The 20,188-nt window shown below is 32.7% G+C and overlaps 1 protein-coding gene and 1 long non-coding RNA gene across 2 annotated transcripts; one reads left to right on the plus strand and one right to left on the minus strand.

Moving 5' to 3' along the window:
• Nucleotides 1-7,410: 7,410 nt before the first annotated feature.
• LOC148616965 (uncharacterized) lies at nucleotides 7,411-9,376 on the plus strand. Its single transcript, XR_015922339.1, has 2 exons — nucleotides 7,411-7,498; nucleotides 9,021-9,376. It is a non-coding gene; the product is annotated as an uncharacterized LOC148616965 (long non-coding RNA).
• A 651-nt stretch (nucleotides 9,377-10,027) lies between these two features.
• LOC148616966 (uncharacterized) lies at nucleotides 10,028-20,151 on the minus strand. The gene is made up of 9 exons (XM_088584160.1): nucleotides 19,970-20,151; nucleotides 18,038-18,148; nucleotides 17,726-17,764; nucleotides 16,089-16,160; nucleotides 15,654-15,725; nucleotides 14,300-14,410; nucleotides 13,952-14,044; nucleotides 10,650-10,761; nucleotides 10,028-10,187 (listed from the first exon to the last, which is right to left on the minus strand). Exons 1-9 carry the CDS (start codon nucleotides 20,037-20,039, stop codon nucleotides 10,058-10,060), a joined length of 810 nt encoding a protein of 269 aa, XP_088440286.1. The 5' UTR covers nucleotides 20,040-20,151; the 3' UTR covers nucleotides 10,028-10,057.
• Nucleotides 20,152-20,188: the final 37 nt, after the last annotated feature.

Genomic DNA, 20,188 nt, shown 5'->3' on the forward strand with positions numbered 1-20,188 from the left:
CGTGCCAGAAGAGACGGATATTCTAGAAACATTATGGCCAGGCTTGTCAGGTACAAGGACTATATGAGATTGTAATAATTGCCGCATCCAAATTGATGAACAAACCCCAGTTCACAATCAACTAATCAGTATCCAGAGGAAAATAGTTGAACGTCGTAGAAAAGTCTATCCAAAATGAAAGAATTACAGAGACAAGGTTAATAGGACAATAGCCCCATTATGACATTAAACACTCTGTAATGTTATTACAGTTAAATACTTTTCCAAAACAGCTTACGATAGTTATCGGACGGTAATTCTTTGGGTTATTCTGATCCCCTTATTGTAAAAAGTTCTGAATTTTGGGTATGTAAATATCATCCCGCTGGTATGAAAGACCCGAGAATACTAAATTTTCGCTCATGCTCCTGCATTCTAGATCAATTAACTCATCTTTTCATTCTTTTATTTCTTTGCTCTCTTCTGATGACATGGTGTGGTTCTTTTCCATTGATACCATTTTCTCGTTCACTTGCAATATATCCGCTGTATTTGCCGAGCATTTGTGTTAAATATTTCGCTGGGTTACAATGTTCATTATAAGAATAGAACAAATGTAAAAATAAATCTGGTGGTATAATTATAATATAAAAAAGTGCCTTTCAGATTTTTTTAGAGTTAATTGACTCTGACTCAGAGTTTGTCCAGTGGATTAAAATTTCAAAACAAATGTCTTCTTGAAACGAGCCTATTATTCTTGTTGGATGTTGTTATATGTACCAAATGTTTCTATGTTGATGACAAACTAATGAATGTAGAACACAGTCATGTGACCCTTGATCAAGTAAATTCAATTGTAAATGATTTATGTTCATTCTATAATGAAAGTGATACATCTCTATTTGGTACACACAATTTAAAGACTAATTTAAAAGATGACTGTAGACCTTGGTTCACAAAAGAAGGCAGTATTAAGCAGGATGCATTTCATGAGGCTAAAAGTAAATATAAACACGTTAAAACCGATTATATATACGAAAAAGTTCCTGAATGAAAAATTGCAAGAATTTAAGGCTAAAAACCACTAATTCCACTTCCCATAGGCTTCTATGCTAATTTCACAATATTCAATGGCTTCTCTGGACTTTACCTTAACTTTAACCTGCAGATGACTATATATCAGCATGATTCTACATATGTCAGCTCACAATCCTCAGAATGGCATGTGGGGTTAGCAGACTTGCAGTGCAGTACTGGTCACCGGAAGTGAAGGGTCTATAAATAGCATGGGAAATCCAAGTGTTTTCACAAGATAGGGGTATATTTAAAAATCATTATGGAGATTAGGCTTCACATCACAAGAAGCAAAATGCACCTATAAAATGTACAGAAATGTTTTTCCTTTCAGAAACTGTTTCAATTTTTTAAATAAGATGAGAACTTTTTTCACAGCACTATGAGGAACAGGGGTAATTTCTGCGTAGGACTATTTTTGCGTACGTTCCAAATGCTCATTGGTTGAATTGGTGGTCTGTAACCTATAAGCGGGAACTTAACAAAAGTTTTCGCAGTTATCAAGAAAAAAACGCGACGAAGTTGAGATCTCATTCGAAGTATGATCCTAAAGCTTTTTGAGAACACTGAATAAATTTTCAGGCTCTCGGTAAAAATCCAACCCACCTATAGATATAGATACATTTTTTGATTATTTTAAGAAGCTTAATGATGATGATGATGATGATGATGATGCCTTAGATCTAAACACTATTTGTGATAATCCAAAGATTGAATCTATATGAAATAATGACATTGCCAAGGATGATATTTATAGTTCTATCAAATCATTGAAAAATTATAAATGCCCAGGTCTGGATAGTGTTTTGAATGAGCATCTAAAAAACTCGCCTCCGAAATTAATCAAGTTATTGGTTAAACTATTCATCCTTGTTTTTAATACTGGTGGTGTATCAGACAGTTGGACTATGGATATAATTCGACCCGTGTATAAAAAATGGAGATAACATGAACCCAGATAACTTCAGAGCAATCACGTTAATAAGTTGTTTAGGAACACTTGTCACTTCGATACTAAACACTAGACCTATGTGCCTTGCAAATGAGGTTGGTTCTTTATCGAAAAATCAAGCTGGTTTCAGAAAGGGACATTCAGCAATAGACAATCTGTTTATTTTGAATTCTCTCGTATCGATTTACCAATCTAACAGAAAAAATTTTTTTTGCGCCTTTATTGCCTTCCGCAAGACTTTCGACACTGTATGGAAGACAGGCCTATGGAAGAATTTACAGAAGATTGGAGATAAAGGAAAGATTTTCACTGTTATATACAACATGTATGATAATATTTATAAATCCTGTGTTCAATATGATAGTAATCGAACAATCAGATTCCCCCCTGTTTGGCAGGTGTCAGACAGGGCGAAAACTTGTCTTCCTTCCTTTTCTCGTTTTTTTCTAAACGATCTTGAGGACTTTCTTGAAGATCGGGGATGCTCTCCGTTGCATTTTTACTCAGAATATTTGTAGTTCTGTATGCTGATGATACTTACTATTAGCCGAAACTTCTAATGTGAAGCAGAACGCACTTCATATTTTTCAACAATACTGTAATTATTGTAAATTTAAGGTTAATGTAGAGACGACAAAACATTATAATATTTTGTATACGGAAATGTAATATTAATTTTCAATTCAGATTACAAGACGAAAATAGAAATATAAAATGTAGATACCTTTCCCTACCTACGATAATCGTCCAAGGGCAATTTTTTTCAAACGCCAAAGAAAAGCTCGTTAACCAAGCTCAAAATAACTTTATTTAGCATTTACTAAAAGTATTAGAAACCAGAACATTCCTGTTGGTCTTCAACTAAAACTTTTTGATGCTATGATTGAACCTATTTTATTCTATGGTTCTGAAGTTTGGGGATATGAAAATTTACAAATTATAGAAAGAATACACATTAGTTATTGTAACAGAATTTTGAAGGTTCGAAGTTCATCCCTAATTTTATGGTTTATGGAGAATTGGAGCGTTTCCATTAGAAGTGAGGGTTAAAAGAAGAATGTTGTCGTTTCGGTATAGACTTATCTTACCCTACCGGTGCACCTGGTCCATGCTCCCAGTTTTTAGTGGAGTCCGAGTTGCTCATTTGCTTTTATTACTTTGTATGTATGATTTTTGTTACTTTATGTTCTTTGTTGTCTATGTCTGTTTTCCATGTCTGGTCTTTGTCCCTGGATTACATTCTTTTGATTATCTCTATAACCTTGGTTCCCTTGATTACTCTATCGATAACAAAGATAAGTTGAGTAGTTTATTGTGTTCTTTATTGTATAAACTAAAGTATATTGGAACTGAGAGCTTGAAATGGATGAAATTGAATGTATATTTAATGAAACTGGCTTGAAATATGTATTCTTAAATCAAGATAGTCAGTTTGACTTGAATCATGTAACTAAAATTTTACAAGATCAATTTATACAAAAGTGGTTTAGTGACATAAACAATTCTTCAAGAGGACAAATTTATGGTTCATTTAAATTAGAATTTTCACTCGAAAAATATCTTATTAGACTTCCAGAAACTATTAGAATTTGGATAACTAAATTACGTACGTCAAATATACATCTCCCAATAGAAACTGGAATATGATTTAATATGCGAAGATTGGGTATTTTGTGTAAGAATGGAATAGGGGATGAATATCATATTTCATTTATATGCAATTATAGTGTAGTAGCAGAATTCAGGATCGACCTTATTCCTAACTATAAACAATACTAGTATCCAAGAATGGATAAATTTACAAAATTACTAACCTACTGTCATATTGATGTTTACAAAAAAGACTAACTCTTTTTATAAGAAATATCAGTCAATTATTTTAGTATGTGCATTGTTTATCTGTTCTTTCGGCCATGTATGATTTGTGTTATATGTTTGACCTCAAGTTACACATATTATGTGTCTGAGCGTTATCAATATTATAAGTTTAAGATTTTGTCATGTCATATTCATTATATCATATATATTATGTAATTTAAGGAGGTAGACCTAGGGTAAGGGACACAACTCTTAAGTAGCCGTCTTTTTAAGAATCATGCAAAATCTGAAAACTGTGATACACCCCAAAAAAGACTACATATATTTATTTTTGTAATTAGGTTGTTTTATGGGTCTATACTATGAAATCAAATCTGTCTGTTTTTAGGACATTGAAAATATGCTAGATTCGATTGTATTTGAGTGCCATTTACAGAGTTACCCTAGGTCTACCTCCTTAAGTATGGTCTGTGATGGGGTGCAATATAAGATATGCAATATAGGTCTAGGGGTGTGAATAGGGTATTCGATATAGGTCTAGAAGTGTGGTATAAGGTATGCGATATAGGGTTTAAACAAATACATATAATGCATGTAAAAAAAGTTATAATTTAATCTAAATATATGATATATGTATATAATTATAAAGATGTAACTATGATCAGTATATCATATTGTACAACAAGTGCACATGTCCATCAAAAACGGACTACAACAGCATTAAAACATATAACGTGTGCGACTATTGGGACTAGAAACTTTATAATTACCGATAAAAAAGGATCTAAGTAAAGGCGTATCAGGCGTTCACTTCCTTCTAAAACTGGGATATGCGTAATATCTTGATTCTTCGCACATTCTACCCCTAAACATAGTTTTGCTTAGCTTCGCTTTGCTTTTAATTCTATGTACGCCACCCTCCCCTGTCTCTGAAATAGACCACGGTTGTTTTTCATTTAATACAATAAGGGGTTACACAATTTAGATCAATTGATTGTCATTGATAAAAACAAGCCAATTCTGGTGACAGATGGTCAGCATGCGTTGAGTGACTATGTTCGTCCATGTCTGAATTGGTCATCGTGGTAGACATTGAAACCTGTGTTACGCACCTGTAATATAAACAAGCATCACTGAGTCTATGCAATAACATAGTTACAAGTGATGCCCGCAGGATAATGTTCTGTTAATCAATGTTTAACACGCAATGTAACTTAACTGTACATGATTTGATCTGAAAATATTTTCAAAGTTTCACCTGTCCTGTCACTACAAATCAGACATGAGTTCTGAATAATAAACATGTCATATGACATTTCCTCCTGCCCAACTTAACTGCAGAAGTGCAAACAGTATCGTCTAGAAATATCAAGATATAGTTACATGTAAAATATCCTATTCTAACTTATTCTCAAGTTTTTATGGAAAATTTAGATTTGAACAAGCCCACGACAGAACCCTAGTGGAGAATATATTTAATTCACTCACTACTGAATGTAAATTAAGAGTGATCTGTAAATGCACACACAGTATAATTTTATAACCGTATTTAAGTTCAGAATATTTTTTTCTTTGTACTCCCCTATCTGGGCTCGAAAGAAACATTTCATGTCACGAGACCATGTAAATCATTTATTACCTTTTTGATGATTTTACTTTTTGGCGATAATATTTTTGCGCTTCCGGAATATTCTGAATTATCGACAAAATATATATCATCCTTAGGACCGTCTAAAAGTTACCGAATTCCTGTTCCGGCATATTAGACCATATCATTGAAAAAACTGGTTTTCCCCGAGCACATAAGTTTTTTTTTTATCTTAATTGCAAAATAGTAACGAATATTTTTATCCATAATTTACTTGGACAGAAGCTATTTTTCTTTAATTTATGATTATAGAATTTTAGAACAAAAACAAAAAAGGTTACCGCCTTCAAACTTCGGATGTATCAAAATTTCATAACCTGCCAAAAAATAATAATAATAATAATAACCTTCGTTTTGCTAGGCAGAGATTTATTTTTTAAAAAACGTTAGCTACTTGGTCAAACAAAATCCTTTGTGTTTACTGGGTAAATTAACAATAAGATTATTTCCTTTTAAGTTTGTGTTTGTTTTTGCTCCCAGACTGGTAGAGCGGTCTAATTATGGACAGTCTCTATCGGTTTATTCCTCGAATGCCAACATCCTTTGATCTACCGACCATTTACCTGTAAAATTTTGTTGGCGTTCAAGGAATTGGTGTCAGTGGTTATAACAAGTTACATGCTTATCAAAACATTCATACTAATTAACAGATAGGTTAATTAGAGGTGACTTATTTCAGTTCATATTTCAGATATTTATTCCAGTTGTTAAAATCTTATTATTTTTTTGCTGTTTCTACTTAATTTTTCTTCACAAAATCACAGATGTACATGTATAGCGCAATAGTCTTTTGAATTATTTTTATCTTGAAGATATTTCAATTTGTACATCTACTTTATGTAGGAATACTAGTACTAGAATAGTTACTAATTATGAAGTTTTTATTGAATAAGATATTTGTAATTGCTACACAATGTAGAAGATCAGTTGCGGTAAGTTGTTTCAGGACTATTCTCTTTTTACCATAATTTGATATCACATGACTTTAGGACATAAAAAGTAGAAAATAAATATATTCATATTTTAATTAAATATGTGAATTAGTTATAGCACTAGAATGATAAAGTATGGAATAAACCATTAATATGAGGTTCAGAGTTTGAAGTAATGTTTATTGATGTTAAATTTCTGAATCTCATTAATATTTTTGTATATAATTTATACATTTTTTTAATAAAAGTAAAAAAATGTTAAAATTTTATTATATTTTTACAAATTTTAATAATTCAAGTTTATTATATTCTAACATATTTTTTTTTTAAATTCTGCTGTTCTCCATATAAAAAAAAAGGTATAATGTTCCATTTATAGACTTCACTAATTAATCGCAACAGTTAAATAGTTATAACACATTTTAATTGTTATAAAATACCTATTGTTATAATATACACATCTATTTAAATATTTTTGTTGGCATTCAAGGAATAGGTAACATATAAAATGTTGGCATTCGAGGAAGACACCTCTCTATCTTATAAAATAAAAACAAAAACAAACAAAAAACAAAAAACCCCGCAAAATAAACAAGTTCTAATTGCACTCTTTTGTGACATACATGTACGATAAAAACAATAAAAAAAGACATCTGGTCATTCCAACAAAAAACCATCTGCTCTTGTTGACCAAATGCATATTTTAATTTTATCTGATCTTTTTCGACTCTTATTTGATAAAATTTGATTCGTTTTTTTATCGTTGAATCTGTATCCAAACAAGTAAAAAAGCCACAAAATAAACAAGTTCTAATTGCGATGTTTTGGAAACAGTGTGACATACATGTATAGAAAACAATAAAAAAAAAGACATCTGGCCATTCCAACAAAAAGCCATCTGCTCTTGTTGACCAAGGTATATTTTAATTTTATCTGATCTTTGATTTTGATAATTTTTTATTCGTTTTTATCGTTGAATCTGTATCCAAACAAGCAGCTAGATTGTATAAATACCATGAAAAATTGTGTTCTTCATTCTCCATTTCCTGATTGTTCGGATAAAGTCTGAATATTCGAAGATTTGCCAAAATGAAGGTAAGAAGTTTGATACATTGTACATTATAAATGTTTATTTATATATATACATGACGCATATTAATTCTACGAAAGAAATTTTTCAGATTTTTTTTTATGATATTTTGTTTAACTAATCCTTAAGGACGTTGGATGCTTTTGTAAGAGTTTTCGGACTCCTCAGGTTTTATCCATTTCATAACATAAATATTTTTTGCCCAGCGGAGATTTCATCCCTATCTTGTTGGCAAATGTTGTTAATTTCGGAAAAATGTGGACCAAAAATTAGCACACATTTTTTTGTGACGATTTAAAGGATTAATAAATATTTTGGTATGCAGTAAATGCGTTCATGAAAGGAAACTTCCTGTCACTTTTTTCAAAATCTTTTCTTACTGATATTTTTAGTGTAAATTTAGAACTAGTTGTCTACATTGATTTTTTTTAAAAAGATTTTGAAATTTTAGGAATCTTATTTTAATTTTTAGTTTGAGAAAAAAAATCGCGCATCAATATAATGTACTCGAGTATTGGCATTTCTTATAAAAAATATAAAAAAGGGCATCACAGTAATTTCTGAATTTACAGTATTTTAGAGTTGTGGGGCTTTAAACACTATAATGGTATAAAACGCGTATCATATGCTAAGGCATAGCTGATTAATTTATCATCTTATAAGTGTTGTATACCTAAAATGAAGCATATATATGTTCTGTATAAAAGAATGGTACTACACTTTATATATAATGATGATTGTATCTGATTCTTGGCTCTTAGCACAATACTAATATTCACTTGTTTTACGCCTTCAAACGACACTGTTCTGGATGATTAGTCTGATTGTTACACTCAGCGTTGGGTTCCAGAGGGTGTAGGGGTATTAGAACACCTTTTATTTGAAAATTCCTAGCTTTATTTGAAAAACAATGCTACCTATTATTAAGGACCCTAAAAATTTCTCAACTCGCACTTACAATTACACGAGGAATTAATTTCTAGTAATATTACATGATCAACTTGCACTAAATTCATGTCATAAACATTACCTAATATATAAGTTCTGGCGTCGTCGAAGCTTTTAGTTACTTTTTAAAAATGAAATAAGACCTATAAAGGGCAATTTAGAAAAGAAAAATATTGCTGAAATACTTCAAAACTTGGGATACTGCATCTCCGGGTCATTGTTATATACTTTCTTCCGGATATAATGAATGTTTATTTGTTTGTTTTATTATTTTTTGTTTTGCTTTTTGGTATGCCTTTTGAAAGTACGTGTAGCAAGGGGCGTTTTTTCATTCATGCTCTTCGACCGACCTCGCTGTATATTTTTCGGTTGATGTATGCCGTTAAACGATCGACACTCTCAATGTTTCTTTGCTAAATTCGAGACACTTTGTCTATCGTCTATTCTCTAATATAAAATGGACTTATTTTTTGTCACCTTCCTTGCTCGAAAAATTAGTTAATTAAAAAGTTGCTCCCTGTTGTATTTTATACTTGCAGAGTATACGTTGTAACTGATTTATTTATTTTTTTTTTATAGAGAGGTTACGTTACATTGGCTTTGATAGTCGCCCTTGTTCTGATGAGTAGCACCGTGGACGCCAATCTTGAGAGATGCATGAATAAATGCGAAAACCAAAACACGCACTGCAGGAAAAGATGCCCCAATGGAGACAAGGCATGTGCCAACATTTGCAGGGATAAAGTAATCCTTTGTCGGGATGAATGTAAATACAACAATAACAAGAGATCCCTTGATGACGACCTCTGGTGAACATCTAGTATCAAATAACAAAAGCTCTTTGATAGCCTATACACAAAACAGGAAGCTATGAAATTGATTGTAGACATTTATATATTGTACACAACTTATATGGCCTTTTAACAACCCTATTATCAAAGTGGAAATAAAAATTTAATTTTGAAATAATGTGGATTTTGTATTTTTTGTCTTAATTACTATTTTTACATTGGTAATGAATATACGTATGTGTGTGTGTATGTATGTACAAGTGTTAGGATAACAAGACTAAATTAATATGTGGGCAATTTATATATTGCCCACATATTCAAACGGTAGACTAAATAACCACGAAAGAAAATACTATACAAAGACACAGTCAAGTGCACCCCACACACCCACCTACACAATATTTCCTTGTGAATACTGCAAACAACATATTCAATACGGGTGGCATTTTATCTGCCTTTGTTTGTACAATAATAAAATAAAATTTAAAAACATGCTTGTGTTGGCCCAGGGTTTGTCGAACACATTCCTAAAATAAGGTGATCGCTATAGCTTCAAACTTGTAAATTATTGCTTATTTATGATTGCAGTATTGTAGTATTTATGCTTTATTCAGACTTATCACTCTTCAATCAATTGAAAAAATTACAATCCTATAACATGAGCAAATTTCCAATTCCAATATTTTACATGACTTTAAACTATTGATATCCAATACACTACACAAATAAAACTCATCATAGAACATTCACAGTAATTGTTTGATTGAAAATTTTGCATTACAAAAAAGATACACAAAAGAAGAATTTTTTTTATTTTGGGGGAGATTACTCCGGTACATAGCCAGGAGGATACTGGAGTTGAACGTAAGATGGGCATTTTGGCGTCGAGCAACATTTGCCTGGGGCTGGTGGGCTCATTGTGCAGACATCTGGAAGACTGTTCCATGTAAGACACCTAAAATATTGGAATTCTTAAAATACAAAAGTAACAAACATGTGTAGTAGGTCCAATAAAGTTATTGTATCAGATCATTGACAGCATCCTTTCATTATACAAAATACACATGTAGATACACTCATTCGTGTTTCTTTTCATTGGTGTACTTTTAAAAATAATTCGCGAGTATCAATTTTCTTAGCTTGTTGAAATCTGTTTATGCATGGATTTCATAAAAGCATTCAATAAGTTCTCAATTTTACATTTTGTTTGAAAAATTGCAAATCACGAATTCGTGATGTGAACTCAAAACCCAAGCCTCCCACAATACTTGCAGAAGTAAACTCAGTTTATGAGATGCATATACATGTTCGTAAATATCCGAACACTGAAATGTAAGCCAATACAAAAAAAAAAAAAATCGAAACATTTTCGTTTCATTGGGTTTGCGTTCTAACTAATTACCACAATAGAACTCACAATGCATTACAGTTATAGAGGCCTTTGGTAGCATCGTCACATGAGCATTTATATTTGCAGCCGTCCTTCCACGTCTGACCTTGTTGATAGACTTGACCTTGATATGCACAACCTAAGGATAAATACATGTATAGACATAAAAACTATCACTCAAAATTTACATAATGCCAATGAAAGAAGTTGTAGAAGTGCGATAATACATCGAATAAACGACATTTTTATCTACATGAGCTTTATATAATTATATTTACGCAACTATAGTCGATCTATTATTTGGAGAAAGTCAGACTATCATCTTTCTCATAATCCAACCAAATAAAATTTTCTTTACAAAAAGCAAAAAAGTAATCAAGGGAACCAAAATTCTAGCGGAAATCAAAAGAATGTAATCGAGGGACAAAGACCAGATATGATAAACAGGCACAACATCTACAAAGAACATAAAATAACCAAAATAATACAAATAAAGTAACAGAAGTAAATGAGCAACTCGGACTCCACCAAACACTGGGAGCATGGACCAGGTACAACGGTAGGGTAAGCGTCCTCTGGTTTTCTAGAAACACCCGCCGAGTTGTTCATAAAATTTAATTCCAGGATAGACAAAAGAGGAAAAGAAAACTATGACACGTTGAACAAACCAGTACTCATGGTGCAGATGGATACACGGTAACGATCCACGAGTTCACGATGACGACCTTAAAACTTCCGTCATATTTAGTGATAACTTAAATCTTGTGGTATCATAACCCTGTTCTAGAAGCCTTATTGTAAAAAGTGTGGCGCGATACAAACAGTCTGTGAGTTACGTCCAGCTCTGGCATAACTTACGAGTTGTGATATGAAAACTCCATACGTAGGTGGTGAAAGTATATTCCTACAGATGAAAGGGAAGTTGATAATATCGAATAAAATCATCACGTTTGTCGTATAGTTTGGTAAATAACTTTCCTTTATCGTCGATCTTTAAGTGTTGGTCAAGGCTGACGTCACACTGTCTGTAGTATCCTTTATTTCAAGTTTTTTAGGGTTAGATGCAATGTATAAAATCCTCGATATAAGGTTTGTTAACGATAACACGTCATCTATATAACGGAAACTTAAATAAAAGGATCTAGCTAAACGATGTTCCTCCTTTTGAATCATATTTCATAGATACACACGTGCACAAGCAATCGATATATTTACTGTCTCAAAAAAGCGACAGACGAAGGGTAAACGTCCTCTGGTTTTCTAGAAACACCCGCCGAGTTGTTCATAAAATTTAATTCCAGGATAGACAAAAGAGGAAAAGAAAACTATGACACGTTGAACAAACCAGTACTCATGGTGCAGATGGATACACGGTAACGATCCACGAGTTCACGATGACGACCTTAAAACTTCCGTCATATTTAGTGATAACTTAAATCTTGTGGTATCATAACCCTGTTCTAGAAGCCTTATTGTAAAAAGTGTGGCGCGATACAAACAGTCTGTGAGTTACGTCCAGCTCTGGCATAACTTACGAGTTGTGATATGAAAACTCCATACGTAGGTGGTAAAAGTATATTCCTACAGATGAAAGGGAAGTTGATAATATCGAATAAAATCATCACGTTTGTCGTATAGTTTGGTAAATAACTTTCCTTTATCGTCGATCTTTAAGTGTTGGTCAAGGCTGACGTCACACTGTCTGTAGTATCCTTTATTTCAAGTTTTTTAGGGTTAGATGCAATGTATAAAATCCTCGATATAAGGTTTGTTAACGATAACACGTCATCTATATAACGGAAACTTAAATAAAAGGATCTAGCTAAACGATGTTCCTCCTTTTGAATCATATTTCATAGATACACACGTGCACAAGCAATCGATATATTTACTGTCTCAAAAAAGCGACAGACGAATGAAAAACTAAAACTGGTTATACTATCTGTTACCTTATAAGAAAATGAATTTGAAATTTGTGGGTTTTAGACATGCATCATAATATACTGCTACTAAAGGTTTTGAAAAAAAATCGCTGTTTAATATAAAGGCATCTCACTTTCCCACAATGGGTGTCTGATATGTTTTAAACGAGAATAGTCTATGAAACAACAATGTATGAAGGCAGCCTCTAGGTACATGTACGTGTAAATGAAATGGGGACATTAAAATTCTTGGATAGCACCAACACATCCACAATTGACTATACTGGATTTATTTTAGCTAACTATTTGTTGCTTTAAAAATATCTTGAGCAAAAAATGTTCCTGCCAAACGATAATTTCTATGAACACCTCCTTTTTGTGCGGATTTGTACTTGTCAACGAATTCGGGATTCCATGTGGCACAATTTGAATTATTGTTATTATACACATATTGCCTGCAATAGAGGGTGTTACTAGGTGTATCCCTGCAATAGAGGGTGTTACTCGGTGTATCCATGCAATAGAGGGTGTTACTAGGTGTATCCCTGCAATAGAGGATGTTACTCGGCGTATCCCTGCAATAGAGGGCGTTACTCGGTGTATCACCCTCCTGCAGGCATATATATGTGTTTTATTATACTGAATGCATTCTTCTTTAATGCACATGTGAATGACCTTTAGTTAATGTCAACTGGAATGAAATTTACAAGTATTTTACAATATAACATTTAAATAAATCAACAATTAATTTAAAAGCAAAATAACAAAAACAAACACTTCCACTATTTACTTTCCTAATTGAAGTAATCTTAAATGAAAATGTAAAGGATGCCCATACGGTCAAGGAAAGGCATTTCCGCATATATCGTGATTAGGGTGATATATCGTTACTACCAATCATTTTTAGGAGGCGGTTGAAAACTCAGACACAACCGTTGTTGTTGTTTTATTTTTATCTGTTTATTTATTGTTCTGTTGTAAAAAAAACAATACAAAATTCTTAAATTACTTTAAAATGAAAAAAAGAAATTATCATCACTTTTTGGATTTTCTTAATCGCAATGACCAATCATCGAAGTCTTTTGTAGCATTTCAAAAACTTGGAAATTTTTCGAATTGTTCTTGAGGTAATAAGGAGTTCTAGATTTGTTTTCAGTTAAAATACAAATCTAATATATCTATATATGGAATTATTTACCCGTTTTACTAAATTCTAAGTTTTGCATGGATACAAATACATGTAGCGAAATCAAAATGTAAAAAGCAATTATTATATATTTATGTAACCCACTGGCTGTTTCTTTTTTCTTTTAAAAAATGACTGATTCAATTTGAAAATAACTTTAGACCTACATGCACAGGAAATTTACTAATTCAAAAGTTCATAACGTTAAGTTATGCTTTTACCCGTTGAATGCCCATTAAACGAATGCTGGGTTCCACCCCCTCCACTGGTTCCTCCTCCGACCTGGCTCGTTCCACCATTTCCTCTGTGGGTCACTGGAAAATGTATAATACATAACACATTTTTTTTTGCACAATAAACACGGAAATTTTTACTCCTTAACGAAACTGCAAAACCACAGATATATATATTTTCATTTTTTAACGGAAATGAAATTTTATTTATCAACTATAATAAATATATTTACAGGTATTTGTTTTTGAAATACGAACAGGACATATTTAAAAACAACACTGGTTGCATCAAGCTTTGTTTACAAAACTTCTCACAATATATGAAAAAATACAAACTACAGAAGAAACAGCAGTTGTCTGATACCCATCCCGCATACTTTGTATCTGTACAGACTGTAGTGCCATAGGAAGAGCAATCTACTCCAGCTTTGTCACCAGTACATGATCCTAAAAAAAGAAATTATCTTGTAATACTATAAATATGAAAATAATAATGGTGTAGATCTTCTGATTTGAAACTTGTTCTTTTGGTTATCTACTGAAAACACCGAATACATTAAGTAATTGGGTAAGTATATACTTTTATCCTGCAACTAAGCTTAAGCTTTCTACTATACAAATAAACGGTGTCGAATATCGCAAAGCTATATTCCTATAATGCATAATAACCTCTCCTGGTTACCTTTTCAGTTATTATCAACGGCAAAAACAGGAAACAGGTAACTAGTTTAAAGGACCTACGCCTACCACCGCTTTCTAAAGATTGCTGAAAAAACTATCTTGGAATTTTTGCATGTTTTATTTAAAACATGTAGTTGTAGGATAAAAACAATACATGAGCATTGCCGAAAATATCATTATATGTATTTGTACTCGGTTCAAAATGGTCAGATTAGCCCGGGGAACTCTCGCGATCCGACTTTTCTTAAAGCTCGTCATATAAATTTGATATTTTCCGGCAATATGCATAACAATGTATTGTAAATAAAGCATTTGAAGTTAGAAATACTGTTTAACATAATTATGCTTATCTGTGCTTTATAAAATAAGTCATAATTTCTGAAGTATCATGGTGTATTATTATCTAAACAAACTTGTATACTGCCGTATAACTATACAACTATTGTTTGTACTTTGTACCGAAGTAATAAAGAATTGAATTGAAATGAATCTGTGCTCCGACTCCACCCTCTATTCTAAGTATTTAAGAATGCAATGTATTTATTTTCAATTATACTCAATCTGTGCTGAATCTAATATATTTTTGGTGTCAGTAAAAAAAAAAAAACTTGTTCTCGCTTTTCATTAAAATTTTTTCAAACGAGATCTGCAAGTAAATGGTTCAATCAATCAACCTCAGTGAGTCAATTAATCGATCAGTATCAGCCATTTAGTCTAGATGTAAACAAACTTCAGGAACTATACAGAGAATAGCTTCACCATCTACTTGTACTTCTGCAAAATTGCAAAACTAATGGACAGCTGATAGATCAATTTCAAACTCCTTTAAACAGTTTTTAATGCACTTTCGCTTTCATTCGGGCTCGTTGTTTCTTTTTCTCTAATCAACGGCATTGCTTTGTATCTCTTTTACATAAAAGCACAAGTCTTTGTGTTTGTAAAGGTATTTCTAAAATTGTCAATCGTTTTTTGTTGTTTTTTTTTTACCTTAAAGTAAAAACCGATTTACCTCCCCCTGTATTTCCTCCCAACTGGATGCCTGATCCACCAGAACCACCTGAACCAGGAACGTAACCAACACCTACAGAGAAAAGAAGCACATATGGGCCGTTAAAACTTCAAATTGAGAATTTACTTGCGTCCTATAGCTCAAATCAAAATTGGACCTTTTTGGACATTTTGAAATAAGTATTTTAGGAAAAACTCGGATATTCTGTATCTAGACCGGGATAGTCAATTACATATATACAAAAATTTCTCTCGACCCGCAAATTATAAACAATTTTAATGCACTTTCGCTTTCATTCGGGCTTTACGAATTAATGACATTTCAATATATCTCATTTACATAACAGCATTACTCCTCGTGTTTGTGAAGGTATTTCTAAAAATGCCAATCGTTTTTTGTTGTTTTTTTTTTGTGTTAAGGTAAACACCGATTTACCTCCCGCTGTATTTCCTCCCAACTGGGTGCCTGATCCACCAGTTCCACCTGACCCAGGAACGTGCCCAACACCTACAGAGAAAACAAACACGTATTAGAATAATTTAAAAAAAAATGTTTATTCTTATTTTATTTTAAGAATACAAGCAAGGGAATATGACTCAAGTTAACAACATGTTATAGTGGTCCTCTCCCAAACAAACGATGATTGCATAATGACGGCAATTAAATATAACTAAAATGTAACAATAATAGAACATAGGAAAAGGTATATGAACACTATGAAACTAAAACAAGAAAATGAAAAAAAAAGGGGGGGGTCTGGCCAAAGGGCGGGCTGGGAGTAACGTGGGAGATAGTCATTTCATATATACATTTAGTATTATTCAAACCTTTTAGTTCGTTTGATAAAATGAATAACACAAGCAAAAATATCTGTATTTTTATCGTATGTAAGATTTTCGTCACCAGCCAACAGAAGTTCTATTGTTACGTTAAAACCACCTAAGCACATATTAGGCCATTAAAACTTCAAATTGAGAATTTCCTCGCATCCTTTAGCTCAAACCAAATGGTATTGACTGCGACAGCGATAATGACCTCGCCTGTGGCTCAGTCATTATCGCTGTCTTAGTCAATACCACTGTCCTACCGGCAGTCTAAGTATCACGGTATTGACCAGTTTATCAACAACTATTATACAAATTCCTCATGACTCGATAACTTTAGTGATACCATAAATTATATACATGTACACCTACCTAAATGTAGCAATGTACAAAAAGTCCATATTCATTAGATGTGACATACAAGGACTGCACTAGAAGTCTTTGTCTAATAGTTAATATGCTCATACTTTGCGTCTATCAGTAGGGGTCAAATAAGACAAAAATATGTTTTATAAAAATGAAAGGATACATGGTAAATACAAATGACAATCTGAACAACGCAATACTGCAAGTATGACATACTTAGAACATTTTGCCTTTATTCGCAAAAAGTAATGCGTTTCCACGAAAATTAGTTCTACTGACTTTCGTAAATTTAACGTAAACCACTAAGGCACAGTGTTTACATGCCTTAATTAGTTGTGTACATTGTATTAAAGAAAGTCCGTTGAATTCAGGCGCAGAATGGGACTCTTGTGGTTTTGTACTCAATTTTGTACACACAAAAGTGAATTTTGTTCAACAAAAATGAGTTCAGATTAACAAAATTTATAGAGATGTGACCAGTATTTGGGAACGTGGACAGGCGAAAAGCTATGGATACCTTGATGTTAAGAAAAAATAGTCTATGTTAGGATCACAGCCGGACAAGTATTTCGCTTTTCTTAATTATTCATGAATATAAAACAAGACAAACCTACCAATCGGAACTACCCATAATTTTTCGTTATGCATAAGTTTTTTTTATATATATTTTTAATGTAGCGGAATGAATGTCGGAATACTTCCGATTGCAGTAATCACTCGTTCACGCAAACGTTTTGCATAATTTCCGAAATTTACGCTTTATAACGCTTAAGTCTCTCATAAATTTACGAAAGTTTTTGCCTGTTTGAATAATCATGACAATATGACCGAAGGACTTTCGTATTTTTTTATTAATCATTTTAAGAGAATTTTACTTCATACCTGGTGTAACTCCTCCTCCTGATGACCCCATCTGTAACACTGCAAATTGATTTAAAAAGATAACACAATGCATCAACGAAGTTAAGCAACTATACTCACAGTTAAGACATTCTGTTTAAGAGAAACTACGTGGACGACATAATGTTTTTTTCAGGCGTCTTATTTTGGCAAAATTAAAATAAGCAGGCTTTTTTTTTTTTAACGAAAACGATAATTTTAAATATAACAAAAGTGAGGAATTACTTCAATTAGTTGTTGCATATTTTTACAAATGACCTACGACTTAAATTGAACTTTCTGTCTTATACTTACAGCAGTAAAAGCAGCAATTTTCAGCGACCCATCCTGTGTATCTGGTATCTGTGCAGACACTTGCGCCGTATGTTTCACAATTAACTCCAGGCTTATTACCCGTACATGATCCTGCCGATATATAGATAATAAATATAACAAGTTCCGTCTTAAAAAAAAATATATCCGACGCAGTAAAATTTTGTTCTTTTACTTGTAAGTTTCTACATTTCATTCAAGAAAATAACATATGGCACGCAATTTTAATTTTCGAATTTTTGTTATCAGTATTTGGCCATTCGGAAAACAGAACTGCGATCAGATGACTTGCGCTTCCATATAAGGGTGTCCTTCAGATACAAGGGGTAAAACGCGAAACTACCGACTGCGTCGGAAAAACCTTATGATTATGGAAATCAAGACCCTGAAGCACTGCGTCCAAAAAGATTTTAATAAATAATATATTTAAAATGACTCGGACATGGATTTAATGAACTATTTTACCGAAATACCATGGGTAGATCAATATAACAACCACAATACCAATTTTTACTCTTTGTATAGTTTAAAGGCTCGGAATTTTGCTGAACAACCCTGAGCCTTTATATAGTACAAAGAAAAGCAAGATTAAATCATGTTTATTGCTAGTGTGCTATTTAAACAAGAGACTCTGTAGAATTGGGTAAAATTAAGGAAGTAGACCTGGGATAAGGGACAACTCTTGAAATCAGTGATATTTTGTATCATATTAAATTTCACCAAAACCTTTCAAGCTTTCATTTGAAACAAAATGAAATCAATCCAAGTTGCTTTGATGCTTACATATCATTGATAAAACGACTGAATACAAACGTTTAAATGATTTTTAAGAGTTGTATCCTTTACCCTAAGTCTACCTCCTTAACTGTAAACTGTCACTATGCACACGTGCAAATCAAAATCTCGAAAACAAGAAAAAGCCAGGGTATTACGCTGACAAAAAATTCACATTTATTTTTTATATTTATATTTTTTTTTAATTTTCGAAGTTGGAAGGATTAAAACACAAAGAAGTTTAACAAGTTAAATAAAAAGACCTTTGACCTCCCAATGTCACGATCCTCTTACATATTGCACCAGTTCTAACTTCTACTGTTCTATCAATCCCAATTATTTGTCAAGGTTCTGATTTGTACTAGTCAGGTCTCGTTCTAATTTATAACTGTCATAGTTTTTTCTGACCTAGTTGCGCCTGAAATCGTTTTGACCTTTTGATGAAATCACGTCACGTTGAATAGTGACCTACACATGTTATAAAATGCACCCAATTGAATTAAAATTTTATGTCAAGGAATCATGAAAAAGTGGACAAAATCAATGGGATATCATCAGGAGTTGTTAGGGGTGTCAGAAATCGTTCTGACATTATAATCTACTCCAACAAGAGGTTGGAATTCCGTTCCTTCATGAAAAAGTGGACAAAATCAATGGGATATCATATCATAAGTAATTGTTAGGGGTGTCAGAAATCGTTCTGACATTATAATCTACTCCAACAAGAGGTTGGAATTCCGTTCCTCCATACCCACACGTTAGGATGGAACCAAGTCAGATAATATCTTGTCAGTCAATTAATCTTTAGCATTAACTGCTGGAGTAACATGAAATCGTCATGGATAGCACAAGTCCATGTCACATTACCCCACAAATCGTTCAGATATTTTAGTAAGACAGTGCTTTGATTGTCATTTTGACCATTTTAGCAAATCTAATTAAAGATTATCTGTAATTGTCACTGTACCTTCAATATTGTCCACATACAAGGTGTTCACGGAACACTGATAGACCAACAAACACGGACATTGTGAACAGGGGTTGGTGTCAGTAAAAAGTTATAGGTGCTTGTTTTGGCAGTTACATACAGATAGTTTAAGAGATCAATAAGTCAATAAAACGAAAAAAAAAAATGTTTACCTGTCTGCCTTACTTCTTTCAAGCTGGCGGAAATAGCCTGCCCGACTATAAAAAGTAGAATATATTTCATTTTCCTCCAACACACGCGATTTTCTTTTTAAAACACTGTCTGGGAAAGAAAATGAAAGGACGTATAAACTTGAGATATTCCTGATCTTTATCTTATAGGTGTATCTTGCAACTAAAAAGTCAATGACGGGTTACATGTAGGCGATTAAG

Source organism: Perna viridis, chromosome 5 (assembly GCF_037379345.1).
Source record: "Perna viridis isolate PV_CMFRI_1.1 ecotype Kerala chromosome 5, ASM3737934v1, whole genome shotgun sequence".
NCBI lineage: Eukaryota > Metazoa > Mollusca > Bivalvia > Mytilida > Mytilidae > Perna > Perna viridis.

Bases quoted from the DNA above. Each gene is read 5' to 3' on its own strand.
- LOC148616966 (XM_088584160.1), bottom strand. From the start codon at position 20,039: ATGAAATATATTCTACTTTTTATAGTCGGGCAGGCTATTTCCGCCAGC. The intron at 15,726-16,088 runs GTAAATCGGTGT...TTTTCTCTGTAG, and splicing joins GGGAGGAAATACAGCGGGAG to GTGTTGGTTACGTTCCTGGT. The intron at 14,411-15,653 runs GTAAATCGGTTT...TTCTTTTTTTAG, and splicing joins GGGAGGAAATACAGGGGGAG to GATCATGTACTGGTGACAAA.